Here is a 25483-nt window from a genome sequence, read left to right on the forward strand (position 1 = left end):
AGCGTGTGTGTTAGCCAGCTCATTGTGTTGTGTTGTGTTATATTTGCTTCTTGGATGAGACCATCTATTGTCAGTGTGTGTGTTAGCCAGCTCATTGTGTTGTGTTGTGCTGTGTTGTGTTGTGTTGTGTTATGTCTGCTTCTTGGATGAGACCATCTATCCACACAAAGAAGGCCACCAGAGGTCAGTGTGTGTGTTAGCCAGCTCATTGTGTTGTGTTGTGTTGTGTTGTGTTGTGTTATATTTGCTTCTTGGATGAGACCATCTATCCACACAAAGAAGGCCGCCAGAGGTCAGTGTGTGTGTTAGCCAGCTCATTGTGTTGTGTTGTGCTGTGCTGTGTTGTGTTGTGTTGTGTTATGTTTGCTTCTTGGATGAGACCATCTATCCACACAAAGAAGGCCGCCAGAGGTCAGTGTGTGTGTTAGCCAGCTCATTGTGTTGTGTTGTGTTATATTTGCTTCTTGGATGAGACCATCTATTGTCAGTGTGTGTTAGCCAGCTCGTTGTGTTGTGTTATGTTGTGTTGTGTTATGTTGTGTTATGTTTGCTTCTTGGATGAGACCATCTATTGCCAGTGTGTGTGTTAGCCAGCTCATTGTGTTGTGTTGTGCTGTGTTGTGTTGTGTTGTGTTATGTTATGTTTGCTTCTTGGATGAGACCATCTATCCACACAAAGAAGGCCGCCAGAGGTCGATTGTGTGTTAGCCAGCTCATTGTGTTGTGTTGTGCTGTGCTGTGTTGTGTTGTGTTGTGTTATGTTTGCTTCTTGGATGAGACCATCTATCCACACAAAGAAGGCCGCCAGAGGTCAGCGTGTGTGTTAGCCAGCTCATTGTGTTGTGTTGTGTTATATTTGCTTCTTGGATGAGACCATCTATTGTCAGTGTGTGTGTTAGCCAGCTCATTGTGTTGTGTTGTGCTGTGTTGTGTTGTGTTGTGTTATGTTTGCTTCTTGGATGAGACCATCTATTGTCAGTGTGTGTGTTAGCCAGCTCATTGTGTTGTGTTGTGTTATATTTGCTTCTTGGATGAGACCATCTATTGTCAGTGTGTGTTAGCCAGCTCATTGTGTTGTGTTGTGCTGTGTTGTGTTGTGTTATGTTTGCTTCTTGGATGAGACCATCTATTGTCAGTGTGTGTGTTAGCCAGCTCATTGTGTTGTGTTGTGCTGTGCTGTGCTGTGTTGTGTTGTGTTGTGTTATGTTTGCTTCTTGGATGAGACCATCTGTCCACACAAAGAAGGCCGCCACAGGTCAGTGTGTGTGTTAGCCAGCTCGTTGTGTTGTGTTGTGTTGTGTTGTGTTGTGTTGTGTTATGTTTGCTTCTTGGATGAGACCATCTATTGTCAGTGTGTGTGTTAGCCAGCTCATTGTGTTGTGTTGTGTTGTGCTGTGTTGTGTTGTGTTGTGTTATGTTTGCTTCTTGGATGAGACCATCTATCCACACAAAGAAGGCCACCAGAGGTCAGTGTGTGTGTTAGCCAGCTCATTGTATTGTATAATATTGTGCTTTATGAATGAAACAATCCACACTGAAAAGGTCATACGTGAAGGTGTAGCTTATTCAGTTTGGGAAAGTTTTAAATATTGGACAAAGAAGACTGGGCCCCGTGTTCCTATGCTGAGCCCAACACACAGTGGATAGGAGTTCACTGCCCCAGTGGCTGTACAAGGCTATGAGACCTTTTACCTTTTAACTCACTCAGTACGGCCAGTCCTCTCTTCTCCTCTACACAGACCCCTCGGATGTCCAGTGGGTGTCTGAATGACCCAACCTATAGCTTCCGTCGTCAGAATTGTGGTATTCTTTGTCAACATTCACCTCTTCAGTATAAGAGCCTTCCGCTTGCAATATTTTGATGATGGTAACTGGGGTGAAACGCTGTTAACATCGTCTCTTTCGCCGTTCGTATGGAGAGAGTTAACCTTTAGTTCTTTGTACTCTGAATACTGATTTATCCGTAACACCCACTTGCTTCCCTTGGACCCAGTACATGGATTTCTACACTGCAGTGGGCACGTTCAGTTCCATTGCTTTCTCAGTGCTGATAGCACTCAGTGCTCTTAGCTTGTTGTCTATCAGCGTCTGTGTTGTTCGCCAGTGTATTTAAAAAGGTTGGGTGTGTGTGATGACGTTATGTGCATTTTTGTGCATGAAATATGGCTTCAACAGTGCACTCATCTGTTGTAGGGCTGGTCCACAGAAACTGCAGTGCAGCTGCACTGATGGAGTACAGAGTGTAACATTTGAGCACCCGTACACATTTTTGAGGGGTAGTGGGAAGGGGTGGGGCCGGGCATGCTGTCCCGAGAGCTTTGTGGGCTGTGGGTGTGTTAACATTTAGACACCCATACTTTTGTAGGAGGGGGTGGGGTGGGGCATAATTTGTGGACTGGGTGTGTTAACATTTAGACACCCATACTTTTGTAGAGGGGTGTGGGGGGTGGGGTGGGACATAATTTGTGGACTGGGTGTGTTAACATTTAGACACCCATACTTTTGTAGAGGGGGTGTGGGGTGGGACATGATTTGTGGACTGGGTGTGTTAACATTTAGACACCCATACTTTTGTAGAGGGGGGGGTGGGGTGGGACATGATTTGTGGACTGTTGGTGTGTTAACATTTAGACACCCATACTTTTGTTTTGGGAGGGCTGGGCATTTACTGACAGCATTGTGGACTGGGGTTGCTGTTCAGTACAGTTCAGTTACTCGAGGAGGCGTCACTACGTTCAGACAAATCCATATACACTACACCACATCTGCCAAGCAGATGCCTGACCAGCAGCGTTACACAACATGCTGGGGGTTGCAGTGTCGATGGAGATGATGCAGAAGAACCTGAAGCAGATGGAGAAGCAGATCAAACAGGTGGAGCTGGATGTCAAGGCCATCAGCAAGGGTGCCGACGAAGACGACAGGTTCCCGGCTGTCATGAAAATATCCTTTGTGTGGCTGGGGAATGGAGGGTGAGGGGACGGATGGGAGGAATGGGTGTGTTTGTGTTGAGGGGGTAGGATTGAGGGGGGTTGTGTGTGTTTCCTTGTATGGTGTGTATGTGTGTGGGGGAATGTCAGCCCTTGTTTAATTACACATACTTAACCGTGACCCAACTAGTGCAGACTCCGGCAGGGGTCTGACATTCCTGCCTGTGCAAACTACTATCCGCCTATGCGGAGAAAATGAAACTACGGCCGATAACCTCCCGGAAATAGGTAACCTCCCCTTTGTCCCGCTGGCCCTTGTTTAACCTTATTTGATGCAAACGTTTTGATAAACCTCATGTGTTCTTGATTATGTCATTTTCTGAAATCCTCCATGTCGCTAAATGGGGTAAAAGATTAATTGAATTTTTCAGTCTTTGTGTGTGTGTGTGTGTGTGTGTGTGTGTGTGCATGCATTTGCTTATGTATGAATGTATGTTCTTTTCTCTTCTTTTTTTTTTTTTTTTGTCCTTGCAAACTGAATGATTTTCAGAAAACACTGGGTCAGTATATCATTCAGACAGATGAGAGAAATCCTGAATTTGTTGATTTTGGCTCTCTGATTCTGGATACATAAGGAAGAAAGTTTCCTAACTCAAGGAAACATTTTTGAACTTAATCATTTAGGTGGTTTCTCACCACCTTCCTCAGCACAACTGACACAGGAAAAGTCTTGGGCTGGACGGTCTGTTGAGTGAACTGAGCTCACAGCCGCGTTAATATTGCGCCAGGCCACAGGCACCCTGACTGTTGTCCAGAGTTCTGTAGAAAATCCTTAACAGGCGTGACGATTTTCTGGGGTCAGCGAAGGGTCAGCATGACCTGCTGAGCACGATGATGAAGCGACTGGAGGGACTGCACAAGGACCTCAGCAAGTACCTGGCCTTCGACCCCAACAAGTATGCACTGGAGGAGTTCTTCGCAGACCTCAAGTCCTTCAAGGACGGCCTGCAGGTAAAGTGGGAACTGTGTCTATGGGGGGTGTTGTATGGGAAACTGTGGTTATGGAGTTGTGTTGTATGGGAGACTGTTGTTATGGTGGGGTGGGGGGGGGGGTTGTATAAGAGACTGTGGTTAAGCAGGGAGGTGGAGGGGGGGTTGTATGGGAGACTGTGGTTATGGGGGGGTTGTATAGGAGACTGTGGTTATGGGGGTGGGGGGGGGTTGTATAGGAGACTGGTTGTGGGGGGTGTTGTATAGGAAACTGTGGTTATGGGGGTGTTGTATAGGAGACTGTGGTTATAGGGGGGGTGTTGTATAGGAGACTGTGGTTATGGGTGTGTTGTATAGGAGACTGTGGTTATGGGTGTGTTGTATAGGAGACTGTGGTTATGAGTGTGTGTTGTTTAGGAGACTGGTTATGGAGTTGTGTTGTTTAGGAGACTGTGGTTATGGGTGTGTTGTATGGGAGACTGTGGTTATGGGTGTGTTGTATAGGAGACTGTGGTTATGAGTGTGTGTTGTTTAGGAGACTGTGGTTATGGAGTTGTGTTGTTTAGGAGACTGTGGTTGTGGATGTGTTGTATGGGAGACTGTGGTTATGGGTGTGTTGTATAGGAGACTGTGGTTATGAGTGTGTGTTGTTTAGGAGACTGTGGTTATGGGTGTGTTGTATGGGAGACAGTGGTTATGGAGTTGTGTTGTATAGGAGACTGTGGCTATGGAGCTGTGTTGTATAGGAGACTGTGGTTATGGGTGTGTTGTATGGGAGACTGTGGTTATGGGTGTGTTGTATGGGAGACTGTGGTTATGGGTGTGTTGTATAGGAGACTGTGGTTATGGGTGTGTGTTGTATAGGAGACTGTGGTTATGGGGGGGCGGGGGGGGTTGTATAGGAGACTGTGGTTATGGGGGAGGGCGAGTTGTATGGGAGACTGTGGTTATTGGGGGGAGGGGGGGTGTTGTATAGGAGACTGTGGTTGTGGGGGGTGTTGTATAGGAGACCGTGGTTATGGGGGGGTGTTGTATAGGAGACCGTGGTTATGGGGGGGTGTTGTATAGGAGACTGTGGTTATGGGGGTGTTGTATAGGAGACTGTGGCAATGGGGGTGTTGTATAGGAGACTGTGGTTTTGGGGATTGGGGGGGTTGTATAGGAAACTGTTGTTATGAGGGGGGTGTTGTATAGGAGACTGTGGTTATGGTATGTTGTATAGGAGACTGTGGTTATGGGTGTGTTGAATAGGAGACTGTGGTTATGGAGTTGTGTTGTATAGGAGACTGTGGTTATGGGTGTGTTGTATGGGAGACTGTGGTTATGGGTGTGTTGTATAGGAGACTGTGGCTATGGAGCTGTGTTGTTTAGGAGACTGTGGTTATGTGTGTGTTGTTTAGGAGACTGTGGTTATGTGTGTGTTGTTTAGGAGACAGTGGTTATGGAGTTGTGTTGTATAGGAGACTGTGGCTATGGAGCTGTGTTGTTTGGGAGACTTTGGTTATGGGTGTGTTTTATGGGAGACTGTGGTTATGGGTATGTTGTATAGGAGACTGTGGTTATTGGGGTGTTGTATAGGAGACTGTGGTTATGGGGGTGTTGTATAGGAGACTGGTTATGGGGGTGTGTTGTATAGGAGGCCTGTAGGTAAAGCAGTGCTGTGGTTATGGGGTGTGTGTCTATTGGAGGCTTGTATGTAAAGCAGGAGCATTTGTTATTGATGTATATTGTATTGAAGGCTTGTAGGTAAAGAAGGAGCTTTGGTTATTGGTGCATATTGTATTGAAAGCTTGCAGGTCAAGTTGGAGCTTTGGTTATGGGTGTGTGTCATATAGGAGGTATGTAGATAAAGCAGGTGCTTTGGTAACAGGGATGTGTTGTGTAGGAGGTGCCGTGGCAGTCAGTTAGGTCTTGGACTTGTGATCCAGTGTTCACCAGTGATCAGGGTTCAAGAACCCGCTTTGGTATGGTGATGTGCCCTTGGGAAAGGTGCTTTAACCTAACTTCCCTCACTCCACCCAGGTGTGAATAGGTACCTGACTTGGGGAAGGTTGAAACGGCGGAAGGAGAGGATTGGGGCCCCGCCTTCCTAAGCCAAGTTCTAGAGACAGTGGATATGAATTCACTGTCCTGATGGCTGGAAGAGGCAATGGGATTTTTAACTTTTCTCTTTTTGTGTGTGTGTGTGTGTTTGTTTTTTATTTTAATCACAACAGATTTCTGGGTGTGAAGTTCAGGCTGCTCTCCCCAGGGGCAGCACAAGTGTGTTTGTTTTACCATCAAAGCGGATGTTTCTACAGAATTTTGCCAGGGACAACACCTTTTGTTGCCATACATTCTTTTACATGTGTTAGATGCATGCTGCCCAGGGGCCCCAGGGCATATAGCTACTAGACCACCTCTCCACACTTTGGGTGATGGGGCTGAATGTGCTCAGGTGTGTGCTTGTGTGGGATGACAAGGTGGGGAGAGGATGTTATATCTATGTTTGTGTGTGTGACAAAAAGAAAGAATAAGGTTAATTCTTTATTTGCAGGTATATTGATTGATCGACTGATATGGATACTTGTATAGTGTCTTATCCAAGGTCAGAGACCAAGCTGTAAGCGCTTTACAAACACGGATGGACACATCACAACCATGCCACACTCCACATGTGTGTGTATGCATCTGGGAAGTTGATTGATGGCAGGATCAGTCAGATTTTCACAGACGTGCAGTCAGATCCCCCCTTTTTTTTCTTTTTTTTTTTTTTTGACTCACTTGTATAAACAAAGTGAGTCTATGTTTTAACCCGGTGTTTGGTTGTCTGTGTGTCCGTGGTAAACTTTAACATTGACATTTTCTCTGCAAATACTTTGTCAGTTGCCAAATTAGGCAAAAAAATAGGAAAAATTCAGTTCTTTCCAGTCATCTTGTTTAAAACAATATTGCACCTCTGTGATGGGCACAAAAAAATAATAAAACGAAGCCTAATTATATGCAAACTGCATTTACTGTTATATTTATATTTTTTGTATTCTCTAAACTTGGCACTTTGATCTGATATTCTGACCCAACAACAAGAGCAGTCATTATTATCATTTTTTGTTCAAACAGGAACTTCTTTTGCTAAGCATGGAATTTTTACTTATTTTGCAAACATTTTGGTGCAGATAGTAAAAAAGGGAAATTACTCTATTAATGCTAGGGGACTTAATTTGCTTTAAACTGATCTTTCTCATCTTAAACATTACATTTTGAAATTATACTCAATACATAAAAAGCTTGGATTTTTTTTAAGTGTATCACAAGTGAGTCTTGAAGGCCTTGCCTCTCTTGTTTTTTCTTTTTGAAAGGAAGATGGCAGAATGGTTATTACACTTACCTGTCAATACAGTGTCAGTGAGGGTCTGGGTTCAATCCTGGTCTTGCTCTTTCTCCCAAGTTTAACTGGAAAACCATACTGAGTGTCTGGTCATGCAGATGAATGACAAACCGAGGTCTTGTGTGCAGCATGCAGTTAGCGCTTTGAACAAGAACTGACAGCAATGAAGGTGTTGTCCTCTGGCAACATTCTGTAGAAGAAATCCACTCGGATAGGTTCATTCTTTAGTTTAACGTCTTTTCACTATCAGTGATATTAGACGTTAAAAAAAAAAAAGGGGGGGGGGTGTGGGGGTGGGGGGGCATGGGGGGAGGAAGGGGGGGGGGGTGGGGGGCTGGTGGTGTGGGGGGCGGGAAGAGGAAAACAGAAAAAAAGTAAACTAGAAAACTACCGTAAAATGTATAACTAACATGCAATTACATTTAACAGTAACAATTCAATAATAATAATGATAATAATCAGAAACCATTAACACAATTCTGAAGTGCATTAACTCTCTCCATACGAACGGCGAAAGAGACAACGTTAACAGCGTTTCACCCCGAATTACCATCATCAAAATATTTCAAGCGGAAGGCTCTTATACTGAAGAGGTGAATGTTGACAAAGAATACCACAATTCTGACAACGGAAGCTAAAGTTTGGGTCATTCAGACACCCACTGGACATCCGAGGGGTCTGTGAAGAGGAGAAGAGAGGACTGGCAGTACTGAGTGAGTTAAAGGAATGTAGAAATAGGGCTATGAACCCGGATAGGTGAACAAGTATACATGCTTGCACTCAAGTCGTGACAAGCACCCTGGATTATGCTGCTGGTCAGGCATCTGCCTAGCAGATGTTGTGTAACGTATATTGAGAAACTGAAACTGAAACTGTTTCCCCTCATGTGTGACGGACAGAGAGCCATCAAGGAGAATGTGAAGATGAGAGAAACCCAGGAGAAGATCCGGAGGGCCAAGGAGGCCAAGGAGAAGGCTGAACGAGAGAAGAAGGAGAAGAAAGCCAGACAGAAAGCACTTCTGGACATGACTACAGGTATGTATGTGGGTGTGGGTGTTGTGAGTGGGTGTGTGTGTTGTGTGTGAGTGTTGTAAGTGAGTGGGTGTGTTGTGAGTGGTTGTGTGTGGGTGTTGTGAGCGGGTGTGTATGTTGTGAGTGGGTGTGGGTGTTGTGAGTGGGTGTTGTGAGCGGGTGTGTATGTTGTGAGTGGTTGTGGGTGTTGTGAGTGGGTGTGTGTGTTGTGTGTGGGTGTGTGTGTTGTGTGTGGGTGTGTATATTGTGTGTGGGTGTTGTAAGTGAGTGGGTGTGTTGTGAGTGGTTGTGTGTGGGTGTTGTGAGCGGGTGTGTATGTTGTGAGTGGGTGTTGTGAGCGGGTGTGTATGTTGTGAGTGGTTGTGTATGGGTGTGACTGTTGTGAGTGGGTGTGACTGTTGTGAGTGGGTGTGACTGTTGTGAGTGGTTGTGTATGTTGTGAGTTGGTGTGACTGTTGTGAGTGGGTGTGACTGTTGTGAGTGGTTGTGTATGTTGTGAGTTGGTGTGACTGTTGTGAGTGGGTGTGACTGTTGTGAGTGGTTGTGTATGTTGTGAGTGGGTGTGACTGTTGTGTGTGGGTGTTGTGAGTGGGTGTGACTGTTGTGTGTGACTGTTGTGAGTGAGTGTGACTGTTGTGAGAGGTTGTGTATGTTGTGAGTGGGTGTGTGTGTTGTGAGTGGGTGTGACTGTTGTGAATGGGTGTGTATGTTGTGTGTCGGCGTAACTGTTGTGTGTGGGTGTGGGTGTTGTGAGTGGGTGTGACTGTTGTGTGTGTGTGTGTGTATGTTGTGAGTGGGTGTGTGTGTTGTGAGTGGGTGTGACTGTTGTGAATGGGTGTGTATGTTGTGTGTCGGCGTAACTGTTGTGTGTGTGTGTGTATGTTGTGAGTGGGTGTGACTGTTGTGTGTGTGTGTGTATGTTGTGAGTGGGTGTGTGTGGGTGTGTTGTTAGTGGTTGTGAGTGTTGTGTGTGTGTGTGTTTGTTGTGTGTGGGTGTTGTGAGTGGGTGTGTATTTTATGTGTTGATATGTGGGTTGTGAGTGGATGTGTATGTTTTGTGTGGGTGTGTTTGTTGTGTGTGAATGTTTGTGTATGTGGGTGTGTCATGTGTGTTGCATCACATTCTTTCATCTGCATGAAAGTGTCCCACACAAGATTGCAAGTTTTAATGAATATTCTTAGCCTGCAGACAAAAAACCCAAAAAACCCCCCAGACTTTTGACGTGAATATGTATTAGGTAACAATCTATTGCAAATATCAGAAAAATTTGGACACTTGATGGATGAAATTATGTTTGCAGTGGGCAGTTGACCAATACCTTTTTCTGTTTTATGTTATGAATTTTTATCATTTAGTTCAATGCTTATAAAACATACATTTAGCACATTGTTGTCATGGTTCCATCCATGACAAAGTAATCCTTCAAACCCTGTGGTTGGTGGAGCAGCTGTTTCATTGAGTTGACCCCAGATCTGTGTTACCCCCCAGATGACGACCAGGAGGGTGTGATGGACAATCTTCTGGAGGCCCTCAAGACAGGCTCCGCCTTCAACGTTAACCGAGAGAAACGGGACGGAAAGCGACGCACACCTCGCGCTGCAGGAGGTGGGTGTAGAGATCTGTTTGGAGGGGGGCGGGGGTTGGGACGGTTCCGCTTTTTTTTTTTTTTTTTTCTTTTCTGGAGTTGTTGGTTTGTTGGTGCTCCACAATTTGGGATGTTTTTGTTTTTCTGTGATTTGACTGCAGTTTGGTAGTTTTGTTTTGGTGTGTTTCGACTGGACACACAGAACCGACAGACCTGGGCTGGGCTGTGTGTGAGGCGATCTTTGCTAAGCGCTAAGTTTGATTAAAGTTAACAATATTTCCAAGTTTATGGAATTTACTGTTTAGTTTGGAATATTCTTAACGATAAATGAACTTAGTGCTGCTCAGTTCACCCATGCAGCCCACCTGGTGAACAGTTCTTCTGTGTGGCATCCCATTGACTCTTCACAGACTTGAGGGAAAAGAAAAACTTTTTTTTCATGATGATATGAATGATGATGGGGCTGATGAAAATGCTGCTGTGGGGGGTCCATTTAGACTTGGACCTCCTTGACAAGACTGTACTCTCATGATCTATCCCGGCGTCAGCTGGGTTGAGAGGTACAGGCACCTGCAGTGTTGGTCCCAAAGACACATCTTTGGGGTGGTTTCAGTTTCAGTTTCAGTAGCTCAAGGAGGCGTCACTGCGTTCGGACAAAACCATATACGCTACACCACATCTGCCAAGCAGATGCCTGACCAGCAGCGTAACCCAACGCACTTAGTCAGGCCCTGAGAAAAAAAAAGAGAAAAAAGGGGGAATAAATAATAGATAAGCTTACATAAATAAATAAATCAATAAATGTGGGGTGGATGACCCCTGACTGTGTGGTCTCAGTCTTTCCACTTGAGTCCATAGCACATTCAGGTCAGGGTGGTGGCCATCCACAGGCTGAGAAAAAAACAACACATCTGGTCAGAATGGAACCCACATACCCCTGGTTGTCGGTTCATGATGCTGACCACTTCGCCATGGAAACTGACCATGAGAACCCCTGTTGCTTTGTTTGACTAGTTCTTGGGTTGTTACGTTATACAGCTGCATTCAGTGTTTTTGAATGGGTTGTTGGACTGTTTTCACATTTGTGTCTTGGGGCCAGTTGGACTGTTACAGGAATCTTTGAAAAAAACTAAATAGTCACAGTGTGTGTATTTTTGTTTCAGTATGATTTTTGAATGTGTTGTTGAATGGAACATACACATGTTTTGCTTTCTTCTTGGTGTGTGTGTGTCTGTGTCTGTGTGTTCGTGCTGTCTGAACTTTTTTGAATACTTTAAGTTTTACTTTGTATCATCAAAGTGTGTGCATTTCTCTGTTAGCCATGGTACAGTTTGTGCTCATTGAATACACTCATCAGTCATCATGTACGAGAGGTGAAGAAAACTTTCCTGTTCATGAACTTTTGTCCGGTATCTGTCTGTGCATCTATATCCAGTTTCCTTGTGAAGATTCTATATATATTTGTTTCAACATTGTGTGTATTCCTCTTCATATAACTTATGTGGTGTACTTTGCAACGGCAGACCGGATGTCGAATTTGGCTCGTTCACGAAGTGGACGCAACAGCAGTTCCTCATCATCAGTTGTATAGGTGACCCCCCACTCTCTGCCTTTCTGCATGGCACCGTCCATTTTGTGTACTGCGGTCATGTGACCAGTCATGTGACCGGCATGTTTGTGTACATAGTGTATTGTTGTTTGCAACAGGAGTTCTCCTCCTTTTGTGTAACAGGCCATGACTGCTTTAGTCTCTCTCTCTCTCTCTCTACATGAAAAGATTTGATATGGATAATGGTAATAGGAATTTGAACACCACAAGGATGATAGTTTTGAGTTATGTGGGTTTTTTCTGTTGGAATTCAGTTATTGGGGAGTTTAAAAAAACATATGACCACCACAAAAATGGTAGTTTTCATGTTTATTGTTAGTTTTCTCCTGTCATCTTCTTGTTGTCAGATGGACACTGCAGTCTAATTTTCTCCTGTAGAAATTCAGTCATTGGGGAAGACATAAAGATATCACTACCACCACAAAGATGATAGGTTTGATGTTTATAGTTGATTTTCTTCTGTAGGAAATCAGTCATTGGGGAGTCATGAAAATATGACCATTACAAAGATGATAAATTTCATGTTTACAGTTAATTTTCTACTGTAGGATTTAGTCATGGGGGAGCAGAAAAGTTTTGGCCTTTCTTTTTTCCGGGGACTTTCAGAGTACTGTTCAGGACGAGGGCTGGCTGGGTGGGGAAAACAGTATGCAGTGTGCGTGTAGCTGTGTAGTAACGCAGTGATTACCTTCACCACAGTTTACTGACCATGACCTCCTGTAGTTCCATACCGTGCTTGTCTGTGAACTGACAGCTTGGTCTGACTCTGCATGAGCCGCCATCACCTTTCATCATTCATTGTTGTCATCATCGCTGCTCGTTGATAGCTTTGTTGTGTTTTTTTCGTGGTTATGAATCTGGAAGTGCCAGATGGTACTGTTGCTCAGGACCATGATACTGTCTTTTCTTTTTTCTGAGAAGGCCCTTTGAATGATTTGGACTGTGCAACATGCTTATCTTTTTTTCTTTTTCTTTTTTTTTCTTCTCTTTCTCAGAGTCTGTGTGAGTGCTTTACGTTTGTTTGAAAAATATTTCTGTTCCTTTCAGAGCCTTTGTTGTGTCATCAGTGCCCTAGTCCATCGCTGAGATTGTTGTGGACTGAATTTCTGTGGATGTTTTATTTTCAGCTTGCAGCCCCAGTGTCTGCTTTGTTTGTTTCTTTCAGAGTTTGTGTGTGTTTGTCAGCTTTGTCCCTGTTCTTCTTGGGGTGGTTTTTTTTGTGTTTTTTTAATACTATTTCATTATTCTTTCTGTACTTTTCTCAACGTGAAATACTTGGAGTTTTGTTGTGGTTATGTTGACATGTTCAAGTCCTTTTTCTGCCTGGAATGTTTTTCTTCTTTCTTTTTTTTTTTTTATTCTCTCTCTGGCTGTTGTTGTTTCAGATGCACAAACGTTTCAGTGTGTGGTTCCAATTTTTTTCTTTGTGTGTTTTCTTAGAGCTCAAGATTTTTTTTTTTTTTTTTTCAGTTTGCAGAATTGTTTGTGTTGTGATATTCTTACTGTTGTCTGTCAGATAGGCTTTAGTTGTGTTTTTTCTTTCCTTCTTTTTTTTAAAAATATTATTTGTTTATCTTTTCTTTTAATACTCTGTGGGAGGGATGGAGGGGGGTGGGTAGGTGGAGTGTGTGTGTGTGTGTGGGGGGGGGGGCTTGGGGAGGGGGGTGTACATTAGAATTGAATGAGCTAAACTGAATTTTGCAGTGTTGAAGCGCATGCTCTCTCTCTCATTCTCCCTCTCTCATTCTCCCTTTTTTTCTTTCTTTTTTTTCTCTCCTGTGGTGATGTAGCAGTGAATGTTTAGGTACAGGGCTGTTTTCCACGCCCTTGTGAGTGTCTGTGATGGCAGCTGGGTAACGAGGCTGTCACAGCACTGATGTATTTTTAGGCCTGGGCTGTCAAACACAGCAGGCTGTGGTGCCATGAGGGCTGCTGACAGAGTGACTGACTGCTGCCTGTCCATCAGTCCTCTCCCTTGCCACCACCACCACCACCCACCATCACCCTCTCTCTCCTTTCTCTCTCCTCTCTTTGTCTCTCTTCTCTTTCATACTCTGTGTCTGTGCGTCTGTCTGTATGTCTCTCTCAAACTCATACACACACATGCTCTCTCTCTCTCTCTCTCAAACAGGCTTATGACTCGCTCTGTGGCAATGTTTATTTGTTACGCCTTAAAAAAGAGAGAAGAAGAAATGACATGATTATATAACTTTTCAAAAACCTTAAAGTTACTGCAGGAAATGTCATGAGCCAGAAATGTTTGTCTGCCTTTTCAGTTATGAAATGTTGTGTCCATGACATTGGTCCCTTCCCCTTTAGTTTTCAGTATCTTGTGTGTCTCAGTTGTATCTACCTCCTTTGCAGACAGGCTGGTGGCCTTGCAGTAAAAATATTCCTGAGTTCTGAGATCTCTCATTCTCTCTTTCTCTCTCTCTCTTAAGCCTCCCTTCCCCCCCCCTCACCCCCTCCTTCTCCTCCCTCCACACCCCCCACACACATTGTAACACAACATCTGAGGCCATATTAACATGGACGTCAATGCTCCAGTGTCACTGGATGCATCAGGCAAACAAGTCATTGAAATATCCTCACCAAACCGGCATTGACTGAAGTGTTTTAGCCATGCTGTCTGTTAATAGACTGTCCACCATTCTTGAACATGATGCATGGGGGGCCTTTTCACGTCTGTTGTGCAGGCTTCTAATCCAGCTATTCAGTAACAGACTTAACACCATTTAAACAGCGTTTCAAACATACCCTCATAGTGTGTATACTGCTGCTGTGTGGCCGTGAAGAATGAAATGCCAGCTTGTCAACAGATTAAATCAAAGGCAGCAAAGCACAGTTTGATATACAGTGTTCACAAAAAGTTCAGGACCATTTGGAAACTTGCAAATTTTTTTTCTTGGGGGCATTGTGAAATGATGAATTTCAAACAAACAGCAGTGAATGTAGCTAATGTAGTGAGCACCGCTCAGAATCAGAGAGTGCTTTCTTGCACATGTACTTTATTATTATTATTATTATTATGTTTTTTTATAGTGAAAATTCACAGCTATCATTTATAAACCTCTCAGTAACTGTCAGTTTTTGGCTGAAGCATCTGGGTTTTTTTTCCAAAAGTGTACCCCAACAACTGTCTGTGTATTCAGTGAGAGTCCAGAAGTAGACTATATGCAGCCTGCATAATTCAGATCGTCTCTGAATTATTAAAAAAAAAAAAAAAAAAAGAGAGAGAGAGAGAGAGAGAGAGAAAGGAAGGTGGCAGAATGGTTAAGATGCTCCTCTGGCAATACAGAGTCCGTGAGAATCAGGGATCAAATCCTGCTCTCACCCTGTCTCCCAAGTTGGACTGGAAAATCGAACTAAGTGTCTAGTTGTTGGATGGGACAGTAAATCAAGATCCTGTTTGCAGCATGCTCTTTGCGCACTGAAAAAGAACCCATGGTAATGAGAGTGTTGTCCTCAGGCAAAGTTCTGTAGAAGAAATCTACTCAGATAGGTACACATATATATAGATATAGATATATATATATATGCATGCACTCAAGGCCTGACAAAGCGCATTGGGTCATGGATTTGTCTGAATATAGTGACGCCTCCTTGAGACACTTAAATTGAAACTGAAAACTTAGCTGATTTTATGAAGTGGTCCTTAACTTTTTTGTGAATGTGTACTAGATTTGTACACCACCTAACTGGCTGCAGGTTTATAGCAGCTGTTGTACGTGATACTGACATTTTGATATGAACAAGAAGAATAGATAACAATCATGTTCTTCATAACAGCAAATACAGCTTACACTATGCTTGATGAAGAACATGATAATGCAGTCAGCTGACTGAATTATTATGGCCATGTAAGGGATAAAGGAATTGTGCATGCTTAACAGTGTAAAACACTTGAATCATATTCAGTACTGAGTATTATTAATCGACAGATAACAAAAAGCGTGTGTGTTTGTTGTTTGCGTTGTTTGTTGTCGTGATGTTTCTGTGTTGAGCAGCTGCTGTTTTGTTGGCTGTTGTGTTCGTCTTAGTCCCTGTGAGGATGTTGGAGGTGGGGGAGGGAGGGGGTGTTAAGGAGGGGGGGGGGGGGGGGGGGGCCTTGGATATTTTTTTTTTCCTTACTGTGGAATTGATAATAAGGCACTCTTTCTATGTTTTGTTCTTTTTGTACCCAGGACATGAGAGGTGCCTGTTGGCAGTCTTTGGTTTTGTATGCGTGTTATGTGCAGTTTTGATAATGATATATATAAATATGTTTGTGTTCAGGCTTTATATATATATATATATATAATTTATTTATTTCTTCTTTTTTTTTTAATCTCCTTGTGAGAAATTGATGGAACGATCAGCGTCAGAGGCATGTGGCAGGTGTGTGGCCATGAATGTGACTGTACTTGTACCCAATTGTCTTTTCGAGGTGCTGGTTTTTTTGTGTGTTTTTTAGTTTGTTTTATTTATTTTTTTGTTTTTCCAGGTTTTACAGGACCAATGTTTATGTTTTCTTTCAGCCCTGATTTGGCCCTGTGTGGTCGTCTGGGCTTTAAACAACAAAAGATACAGGTGCTCATGAAGAATGAATGATGTGGTTGTGGTTTGATGATCGGAAATACGGCTTGATGTGTTAAGCTGTGTTTGTGATTGCTATATCATTTGATGGCAGAAAAAAGGTTTGATGTGTTAAGCTGTGATTGTGATCATTATGGTATTGTTTGATGACGGAAAAATGGTTTCATGTGTTAAGCTGTGATTGTGATCATCATATTGTTTGGTGGCAGAAAAATGGTGCAATGTGTGAAGCTGCGATTGTGATCAATATATATATATATATATCATTTGGTGGCAAAAAAATTGTTTGATGTGTTAAGCTGTGATAGTGCAGCAGAGATTTATTTGGCTTGTTTGGATTCCTGCTTTGTTTGTCTGTCATCACGGTGTTACTGTCAAAGGCAAATGGTGGTCCTTTTGTTGGCCTTGTATTGTATTTCTCTTTTTTGTCGCAACAGATTTCTCTGTGTGAAATTTGGGCTGCTCTCCCCAGGGAGAGCACGTCACTAGACTGAAAGCGCCACCCATTTTTTTGTATTTTTTCCTGCGTGCAGTTTTATTTGTTTTTCCTGTCGAAGGGTTTTTTTCTACAGAACTTTGCCAGGGACATCCCTTTTCTTACTGTGGGTTCATTTACGTGCGCTAAGTACATGCTGCACACGGGACCTTGGTTTATCGTCTCATCCGAATGACTAGCATCCAGACCACTACTCAAGGTCTAGTGGAGGGGGAGAAAATATTGACGACTGAGCCATGATTCAAACCAGTGTGCTCACATTCTCTCACTTCCTAGGCGGATGCGTTACCTCTAGGCCATCACTCCACTGTGTCTTTGTTGTTACTTTAATACTGGTCTGTCTGACAATGTGTGTGTGAGTGTGTGTGTGTGTGTGTGTCTGACTCTCTCTCTCTCTCTCTCTCTGTCAATATATGTCTCTCTTTCTCTCTCTCTCTGTCTGTCTCGCTCACTTGCTCACCAGTATTTTTAATTGTTGGACTCATTCTAAATATCTGTTGGACAATTCGTCATGTAGACTTTGTAGTGTGCCCTGTTCTGCTCTGTGTTTGTGTCTGTATGTGTGTATCTGTGTGTGTGTGTGTGTGTGTGTGCACATGTCTGTGTCTCTGTGCACTGCCCTTCTCACACACAGCTAAACAGGCAGAGAAGTGAAAATAATGTGCAGGAAAAAAGAAGAAGGAATTATTCTTGATTTGTCTATGTCTTGATTTGTTCTTACCTTGCCTCCCTGAAGGAATACTGGAGAGTATGACAGTTTTGACACACTTTTTTTCCCCTTCTCTATCATGTATGAGGGGTACACAAATGGGCTATGCGTAGTGCATGGTTGAGTTTCTTTTATTGCAATATTTCTTTATGCCTCTCTCCACTTTTCTGGGGTGTTGGTTTGTTTTCTGTGAATGGTTATGTATTTCATGGGTTTAGTTGTGGGCATATTTGTTGTTTTTAGTGTGTGTGTGTGTGTGTGTGTGTGTGTGTGTGTGTGTGTGTGTGAATTTTCAAGGATTTAGTTCTTTGCAAATTTTGTTGTTATTAATGGTGTGTGTATTTATCTGTGTGTGTGTATGAGATATCCTTCATGCCTTTCAGTTTTAGGTGATGTCATTGTTTGTGTATGTGTGTTCATGTCTTGTGTGTGTGTGTGTGTTTGTGAGTGTGTACCGGTATGTTTGTGTGCATTTGTGTGTGCTTGGTAAAATGGTGCGCTCATGTTGAAGCGTTTTCACAAGTAGAGTGGGAGGTCAGTGGTGATTTGTACAGCCATGGTTGGATTCCCTTTCATACCCTCCACTCCATTCGTCTTCTGTCCTCCCAGGGTCAGAATTTCACATGTGATTTTTACTTGTCCTAGGGGCAAGGAGATAAAAAAAAAAAGAAAGAAATCTGCTTGCCCCCCAACGTTCTGCTTGTCCGTCCCAAGTAAAGAGATGGTTTATAACAGAAAGTAGCAGTCATGCAATGACTCAGCAGACATGATTCATTAAAGAGCAGTATGTGCTCCAGTTTTGTTTTGTTTTTCTTACTTACTCAGATCTTGTTTTCAGTTAAGTCTCCGATGGCTTTTATGTTATTTTTTTAAATGTTGAAGGTTCATGACTGTTAGAGCTGGAAAACCCAAACTTGAACAGTGACATGTTGCTGACTACTCTGAACTAGGTCTGTGTGACAAAATATTTCAGACTGAATTTGCTTAAAATGTACCAAAAATGGCAAGTTGAGCACATGCAATATTCACCTGAGAGGGAGAAACAGAGGGAGTGGATCTTTTTGATTCCACATGGACATGTTTCAATTTATAGATCATGCTATGTGTCAGTGACTGAGTGAGTCTTTACTCAGCTGGGGTTCTGTTCGGACAAACACCAGGGAGAAGAAGTGAAAGGAGGATGGTACTTCCTTGCATGGGATGAGTCCTGTTAAACTTTTCAGTGTCAGCAGATTCATGGGAGACTGTCATTTGAGGGACGTGATGGCTGTCTCCGCTCTGGGAGGGTTGCTCACTCAACTGGCTCCGCGACTAAGCGATTGTTGTTGTTGTTAGTAGGGGGCTTAGTATGTGGTGTCCTAAGTACATTAAACTTGAACAGGCACTTCTGAACACCACCAAAGTGACTCAGCTGCAGTGCAGGGTTTCCTCTGGTGTGTGGCCTTCTGGTGACCTAACATAGATGGCTTCCTGTGGACTGCTGACATTAGGAGTGCAACAGACAAACCTGAGTGTGGCTGTGTACTGGGGACTCGGCAATACAGAAGTAATGTAACTGGAATGGTGCAGATGAGGGGGCAGGGGAGAAAAAAAAACAGAAAGGGGGAGGAGGGAATTGCAATAAATCTGCACTGGAGTTGACTGCTCAGTCACGCTTTCACTAACATCGTCACAAACTGGTTACCCAGTCGGCCTGAAATGAAAGAACAAGGCGAAGAGAGTAAAGGATTGCCTGTGTGCCAGCTGAATTGGTGGCATAACGAGCATTGACATGAAGGTGTTTTATTGTCTGTGTGCTAGCTTGATTGGTGGCATAACCAGCATTGACTTGAAGGTGTTTTATTGCCTGAGTGCCAGCTTGATTGGTAGCATAACCAGCATTGACTTGAAGGTGTGTTCCTTTTAAATGGAGAGAGTTGCTTCTCTTTATTGTTGGCCAGAAGGTTAAGTTGTCCTTGAGAGTCGGAGTGATGGGTAGTTAAAGTCCTGCATCCTCCTAAGGAGGCACTGTGGCAAAATCAATTAGGTGCTGGACTTCTGATCCGGTGTTCAGGGTTCGAGGCCCAATTTGACATTGTGTTGTGTCCTTGGGGAAAGGTATTTTTAGTCTGATTGTCCTCATTCCTCCCAGCTGTGAATAGGTACCTGACTTAAAACTGTCCCCATTCCTCCCAGCTGTGAATAGGTACCTGACTTAAAACTGTCCTCATTCCTCCCAGCTGTGAATAGGTACCTGACTTAAAACTGTCCCCATTCCTCCCAGCTGTGAATAGGTACCTGACTTAAAACTGTCCTCATTCCTCCCAGCTGTGAATAGGTACCTGACTTAAAACTGTCCTCACTCCTCCCAGCTGTGAATAGGTACCTGACTTAAAACTGTCCTCATTCCTCCCAGCTGTGAATAGGTACCTGACTTAAAACTGTCCCCATTCCTCCCAGCTGTGAATAGGTACCTGACTTAAAACTGTCCTCATTCCTCCCAGCTGTGAATAGGTACCTGACTTAAAACTGTCCCCATTCCTCCCAGTTGTGAATAGGTACCTGACTTAAAACTGTCCTCATTCCTCCCAGCTGTGAATAGGTACCTGACTTAAAACTGTCCTCATTCCTCCCAGCTGTGAATAGGTACCTGACTTAAAACTGTCCCCATTCCTCCCAGCTGTGAATAGGTACCTGACTTAAAACTGTCCTCATTCCTCCCAGGTGTGAATAGGTACCTGACTTAAAACTGCGGAAGGAGAGGTTTGGGCCCTGCCTTCTCATGCCATGCCCTTGACACAGCAGGTGTAATTCAGTGCCCCGATGGATTGAAATGGCTGTGGGTTCTTTAACCTTGATCCCCTCACCAATCTGCTCTTTCAGTCTGTCTGTTCCCACTCTCTTTTTCTTTATGCATGTGTCTTTGTGTGGTGTGTGCAGTTTTCAAAAAGGTTAGATAAACATTCCCAGTATTGTATTTTTTTCTTTTCTGTATATTTTGAGGGTGGACTGATGTTTATGACAGGTGAGGACTGATGCGTCCGGCCACTGTGTGGCTGTCACTCACCTCTTTCAGTGCTGCGTGCTGTGGGACTGAATGTGTGTGCCAGTTTTGTGTTTGTGTGTGCGTGTGTGTGCGCGTGCTCGCACATGTTTCATTTGTGTGTGCTTGTTTGTGTGTGTGGATGTCTGTATGTGCGCATACCTGTGTGTGTGTGTGTGTGTGTGTGTGCACGTGTGTGTGCATGTTTTGTAAAGTCTTTTCCCTTCATATGATATTGGCTGGAAATGCATGCTTATGTTTTACGGGGGGTTTATTTAAGGGCATTCTGTTTCAGTTTTTTTGTTTGGTTTTTGTTTAGTTTTGGTTTAGGTTTTTTGTGTGTTTTTTTAAAACATTATGCTTGACAAATTGACATGAAGAACTGAAGAAGGTTTGTGTGGGCGATGGAAAGTAAGGCTGCCAGAAAGAGCATGTGTGCATGTGAGTGTGTAGAGTGTGTGTGTATGTGTATGTTAAAGGTTTTCTGTCATCTGATTAACGTCTTTTTACTTTGAGTAATGTTAGACTTGAAGTGTGTGTGTGTGTGTGTGTGTGTGTGTGTGTGTGTGTGTGTGTGTGTGTGTGTGTGTTTCATGCCTCATTGGTTGTGTGTGTTTGAGTGCATGTGTGCATAAGCGTATCATGTATTTTGGTTTCATCCCTAACTAATTTAAGTGTTTATTTGTGAGTGTGTGTAGGTTCAGGTATGCAGTTAGATTGTACTTACAAGTGTTTTTCTTTATCAGTATGCATGCACCAAGAACCAAACATCAGGCACTCTGTAAACTGCCTTATTGTATTTCTGTTACCTTTCGTCCTCTTTTCACCCGAGTTAGAATATCATGTTTTCATTTGCAGAATACAGAATACTTGGTTGATACCATAACATAATTAGTGGTGTAAAATACATGAACAGTGCATCAGACTCACAGAGGAGGAATTTTGTTGAATGTCCTCATCACACATATTGGTGAATGTAGAGTAAGAGTCATTCAGTGTGTATACATACATAAAATATATGAAATGCTTGAATATTACCTGGAGCAAACCACATACATGGGGAAGGGGTGGCAGGGAGACAAAGTAAAAAGGTTGACAGATGCACTGGTTACAGGCATGCATGTAGTTTAGATTTGGTGTTGAAGAGTTTGACAGGTATATAGATGTGTTGTTGTTTTTGTTTTTTTTTTGTTTTTTGTTTTGAAAATGAATATGGTGTGGGGAACAACCGAGGGGGATAAATACAGCTCCTGTCCAATACAAAGCGCCACCTGTGGTAGTGGAGAAAATGGCAGTGATAAAGTTCACCACACACACACACAGAGGATGATGCTACATAAGTTTGATAGGAAATCAAGAGCTCATGACTTTTATTCCATGTTCAAATCACCTTCTGAATTCTTAAGACCTGTGTGTGTGTGTGTGTGTAGTGTGTGAAGGTTTTGTTTTGTTTAGGCATTGAATGAAAGTGCAATATGATAATTTTTTGTGTCCAGTATTAATATGGAATGTTCTTGTTTTTCAGATTTACTGTGATGATTATTCATTACTATGTGAATAAGTGCAATGTTTTTATACTCATGTCTTATATATGCTCATGTAATGTAAAAAAAAAAATTTTAAATGTGTCTAGGGCAGTTGTCTGGGTTTTTTTTTGTGGCACACCTGGTGAAATTTCTCTTCATGAGATAATACAATCATCTTATTGCATCTGAATCCTGTCTTATCTTATCTCATCCTGTCCTGTCCTATCAGATCTTACCGACTGTGTTGCGCTTTGTTCCTTTCAGCGGAGAGGAGAGCTCAGCTGGCACGGACCCGCTCTCGCCAGGACCTGCTGAATGTGACGGGGTCGACGTTGCGCGACATCGACCTCAGCGACTCCTGTCTTGACAGCAGCACCACCACCCCCACCCGCCCTCCCCAGGAGAGAGTGCGGCGCCCACCCAAGGACCGGGGGGCTGCTGAGTCCGAGGCGGAGCAGTTGCTGGCACGACTGAAGGAGCTCTAGCGGTGGCTGGCGTGTTGGCGGTGGCGTGTTGCACGTGCTGACTTTGTACAGAGGTTTTATAGGCACAAGGGGGGAGGGGGGCTAGGGGCTGTTGTCAGCTGGACAGTGTGTGTGTCTGTGTGTGTGTGAGGGAAGAATCTGTGTTGCATTGCTTCAGAAATTTATGACGAATGAATGAATGACTCAGAAAGAGGGAGTGAGAGTGTGTGTGTTTGCGTGTGTGTGTTTGTGTGCGTGTGCCTGTTGTCAAGAATATATGGATATTAGGTAATAGTGAGAATGGTGAGAGTCGCTGGTGTGAGACGCACTTGGAGCCACATTTTCCTCATGTTCTTGTTTTAAATCTCATGACTGAGCAGGAAAGCCTTGGTACTTTAGGTCTGAATAATTAATCAAAGATTTATATTATCAGCTTTTTCTTTGTCCTCCACCTGTAAAGAATTATACAGTGTTGTATGACCTTGATATTCAAGGAATTACATTTATTTTTCTCGTCTTTTCTTCCAAAGCAAAGGACAAGAGGAATTTTCAAACCTATTCAAAATGGACTGTCAAGAAAACAACTTATTGTAGCAGTGTTGTGACTTTTTGTGGCATTATCATCATGGGAATTTTTAATTAGCTTGGCATGTACTGCTAGACAGCTTGTGTATATTTCTGTGAGCATAATTGATGTGTGTGTGTGTGTTAAGTGTGTGCACACACAATGGTTAGAGCGTCCATAGGGTGTACATGCATTGGAACAGTTCTCTTTTGTCTGTACTTAAAAGATGACATGAAGACCTGCAGAACTGATGTGGATTGGAGCCTAGCTGGGATATTCATTCGCTTCATCATTAGACTAGTCTGCTGTGGTTTGGGCCAGTTTGGATGATTTGAAGCTCTGATACCATCACCAATATAACTGTATAGATTGTTTTATTGTCATGTATTGCAGGTGTTCCTACAGATACTTCGGTGCTTGTAAGTGATGTATACAACAGTTACACTCTTTTCTGATTTTTTATTCAGCTTCACTACATATAGCCTTTTCTCTTTCTTCTTCTTCTTCCTTTTTTTTTTTTTTTTTTTTTTTTTTTTTTTAACCAGGAATTAATGACAGAAATGTATCAGAATGCCATACTTTACATCTTTCCAGACAGGTGGATGTCAGACCAGATCTTTGGCTATGCAACAGCAAAAAAAAAAAAAAAAAAAACTCTGGGAGAATGTTGTTTGACATGTTTTTGAGAAGCATCAGTGATGCTGACTTCCGCCCCCTAAGTCTGACAGAGACTGCAGGCCTGACCGTCCAGCTGGCTTGACTATGCACGGGTCAGGCATTTGGTTTGTTTTCCATATGAAGCAGATGTGGTGTACTGTCTGCAAACTGGCCCACATGCTTTGACACTTTCTGGTAATTGAAACTGAGCAGGAGACAAAGACTTTGTTGTGTCTTTTTTTCCATCAGTAAATTGTAACTTTTTCTTTAAAATTAGGTTTTTGTTATCAGGAGTGAAAAAAAAGAGAAAGAAAATTGCTCTCTCTCTCTCTTCAAGAAAAAATTGAAGCTTTTATGAACACACACACACACACACACACACACACACACACACACACACACACACATATATATATATATATATGTATATATGTATGTATGTATTTCTTAGATACATTTTTTTTTTCTTCAATTCATAATTTCCAGCAAAATTCCTGATTCTTGTGTGAAACACCAGCGTCAAGAGATGGGAGTTAGAGATGTCTGAGGGGGGAAAAAAGCCAAATACATGATACAACTCCCAGTCCTCTTGGTTCCGGCCAGACCATACGGCGCCAACAAACTTCCATCCATTTCAGCCTGGGGCGAGCTTGCCAATTCCGTTCCAGGTGTTGCCTGCTGTTTTCACCTCCGCCTCCACAGTTCTCCTCACACCCTGTGGTCTGCGTGTGATGCATGCATGACTCTCATGTTTCCTTGGAGAGAAAATGTAACAACTGTCTGCAGTGAAAGATGGTGCATGACTTTTAAGATATTACACGGTTTAACTCTTGTTTCCTGTACATTCCGTCACAAAAAAAGTAGTTGGCGATCTTTTTTTTTTTTTTTTTTTTTTTTTTTTTTTTTTTTTAAAGCTGCCGCCTTGGGTTTTGATCTGTACCTCTCATTCAAACATGACGACTGTCGTTGTTACTGGAATAATTGAATATTTACCATGGATTTGTATTGCCATTATTTTGGTTGGTTTTATTATAATTATCATTCTTAATTGTACTACAGCCTCTTTCATTGGGAAATCTTTCTGCTTATGTTTTCTCTATGCATGCTAGTCTCTTTGATTGATACATGTATATATATATGTGTGTATATTTATGTTGATGAGGCACTGCTCGTTGACAAGATGTGTGGGTTGACTCTCAGGTTTATGTGTGTGTGTGTCCAATGTGAGCTGTTTGTGGACAGTCACATGGCAGGATAACACAGATGGTGTGAATCATGAGCCAACAGCTAGAACACACATTAAATGATGGCTGCAAGACCTGGGACATAAACTGTCATTATTTCTCTCCTTTTTTTATTTTTTTTAATTTTTTTAGGGGAATGGGTGGGGGGGTTGTTTGTTTTTTGTTTACAGGATAGGAGGGGTGAGTTAGGTACGGATAGGATAAATGTCTGCATTCTTAAAGGTGAAGGGTCACACACACATATTCAACCATGCACACACACACACACACACACACACACACACACACACACACAACACACACACACATGCACACAAAACCAGTAACAGATTGATGTGAATCATTAATCCATTTGATCAGAAAGTAGAGAAAAGACATTGACAAGAAGCTTTACAACTCGGGTTATCAAGCAGTTTTGGGACCAGACATTGCTATGTCCCGTTATTAAAGCAAATTTGGGGATTTTTCTTTTCTGTCTTTCTCTCTTTTTCTTTTTACGGAAGTTGTCAAATCAAGATATTAGAATGGATGTGTGTTGTTGTTGTTTCTGTGTGTGTTTAGTTGTTTTTTTTCTATACAGACTTTGTTTTGTAAAAAAAATTAAATGTTTGTGGTTATTGGAGGGGGGGGGGGGTGGGGGGCTGGGGGTATTGTTTTTTTGGTGTTTTTTTTGTTTTTTGATACAGAATCTGTTGAAATATGGAATGGGTT

At 42.8% G+C, this 25483-nt stretch overlaps 1 protein-coding gene across 1 annotated transcript in view; it reads left to right on the forward strand.

Annotated features, from left to right (window-relative positions):
- LOC143284273 (protein diaphanous homolog 2-like) overlaps positions 1 to 23911 on the forward strand; it is a 90964-nt gene extending 67053 nt beyond the window's left edge. The window contains exons 21-25 of the mRNA XM_076590964.1: positions 2819 to 2943; positions 3777 to 3941; positions 8187 to 8322; positions 9809 to 9925; positions 22107 to 23911. Coding sequence (XP_076447079.1) covers positions 2819 to 2943; positions 3777 to 3941; positions 8187 to 8322; positions 9809 to 9925; positions 22107 to 22327 — 764 coding nt within the window. The 3' untranslated portion in view covers positions 22328 to 23911. The remainder of the gene's footprint in view (positions 1 to 2818; positions 2944 to 3776; positions 3942 to 8186; positions 8323 to 9808; positions 9926 to 22106) is intronic.
- Positions 23912 to 25483: the final 1572 nt, after the last annotated feature.

The sequence above is a fragment of the Babylonia areolata genome, chromosome 7, assembly GCF_041734735.1.
Source record: "Babylonia areolata isolate BAREFJ2019XMU chromosome 7, ASM4173473v1, whole genome shotgun sequence".
NCBI lineage: Eukaryota > Metazoa > Mollusca > Gastropoda > Neogastropoda > Buccinidae > Babylonia > Babylonia areolata.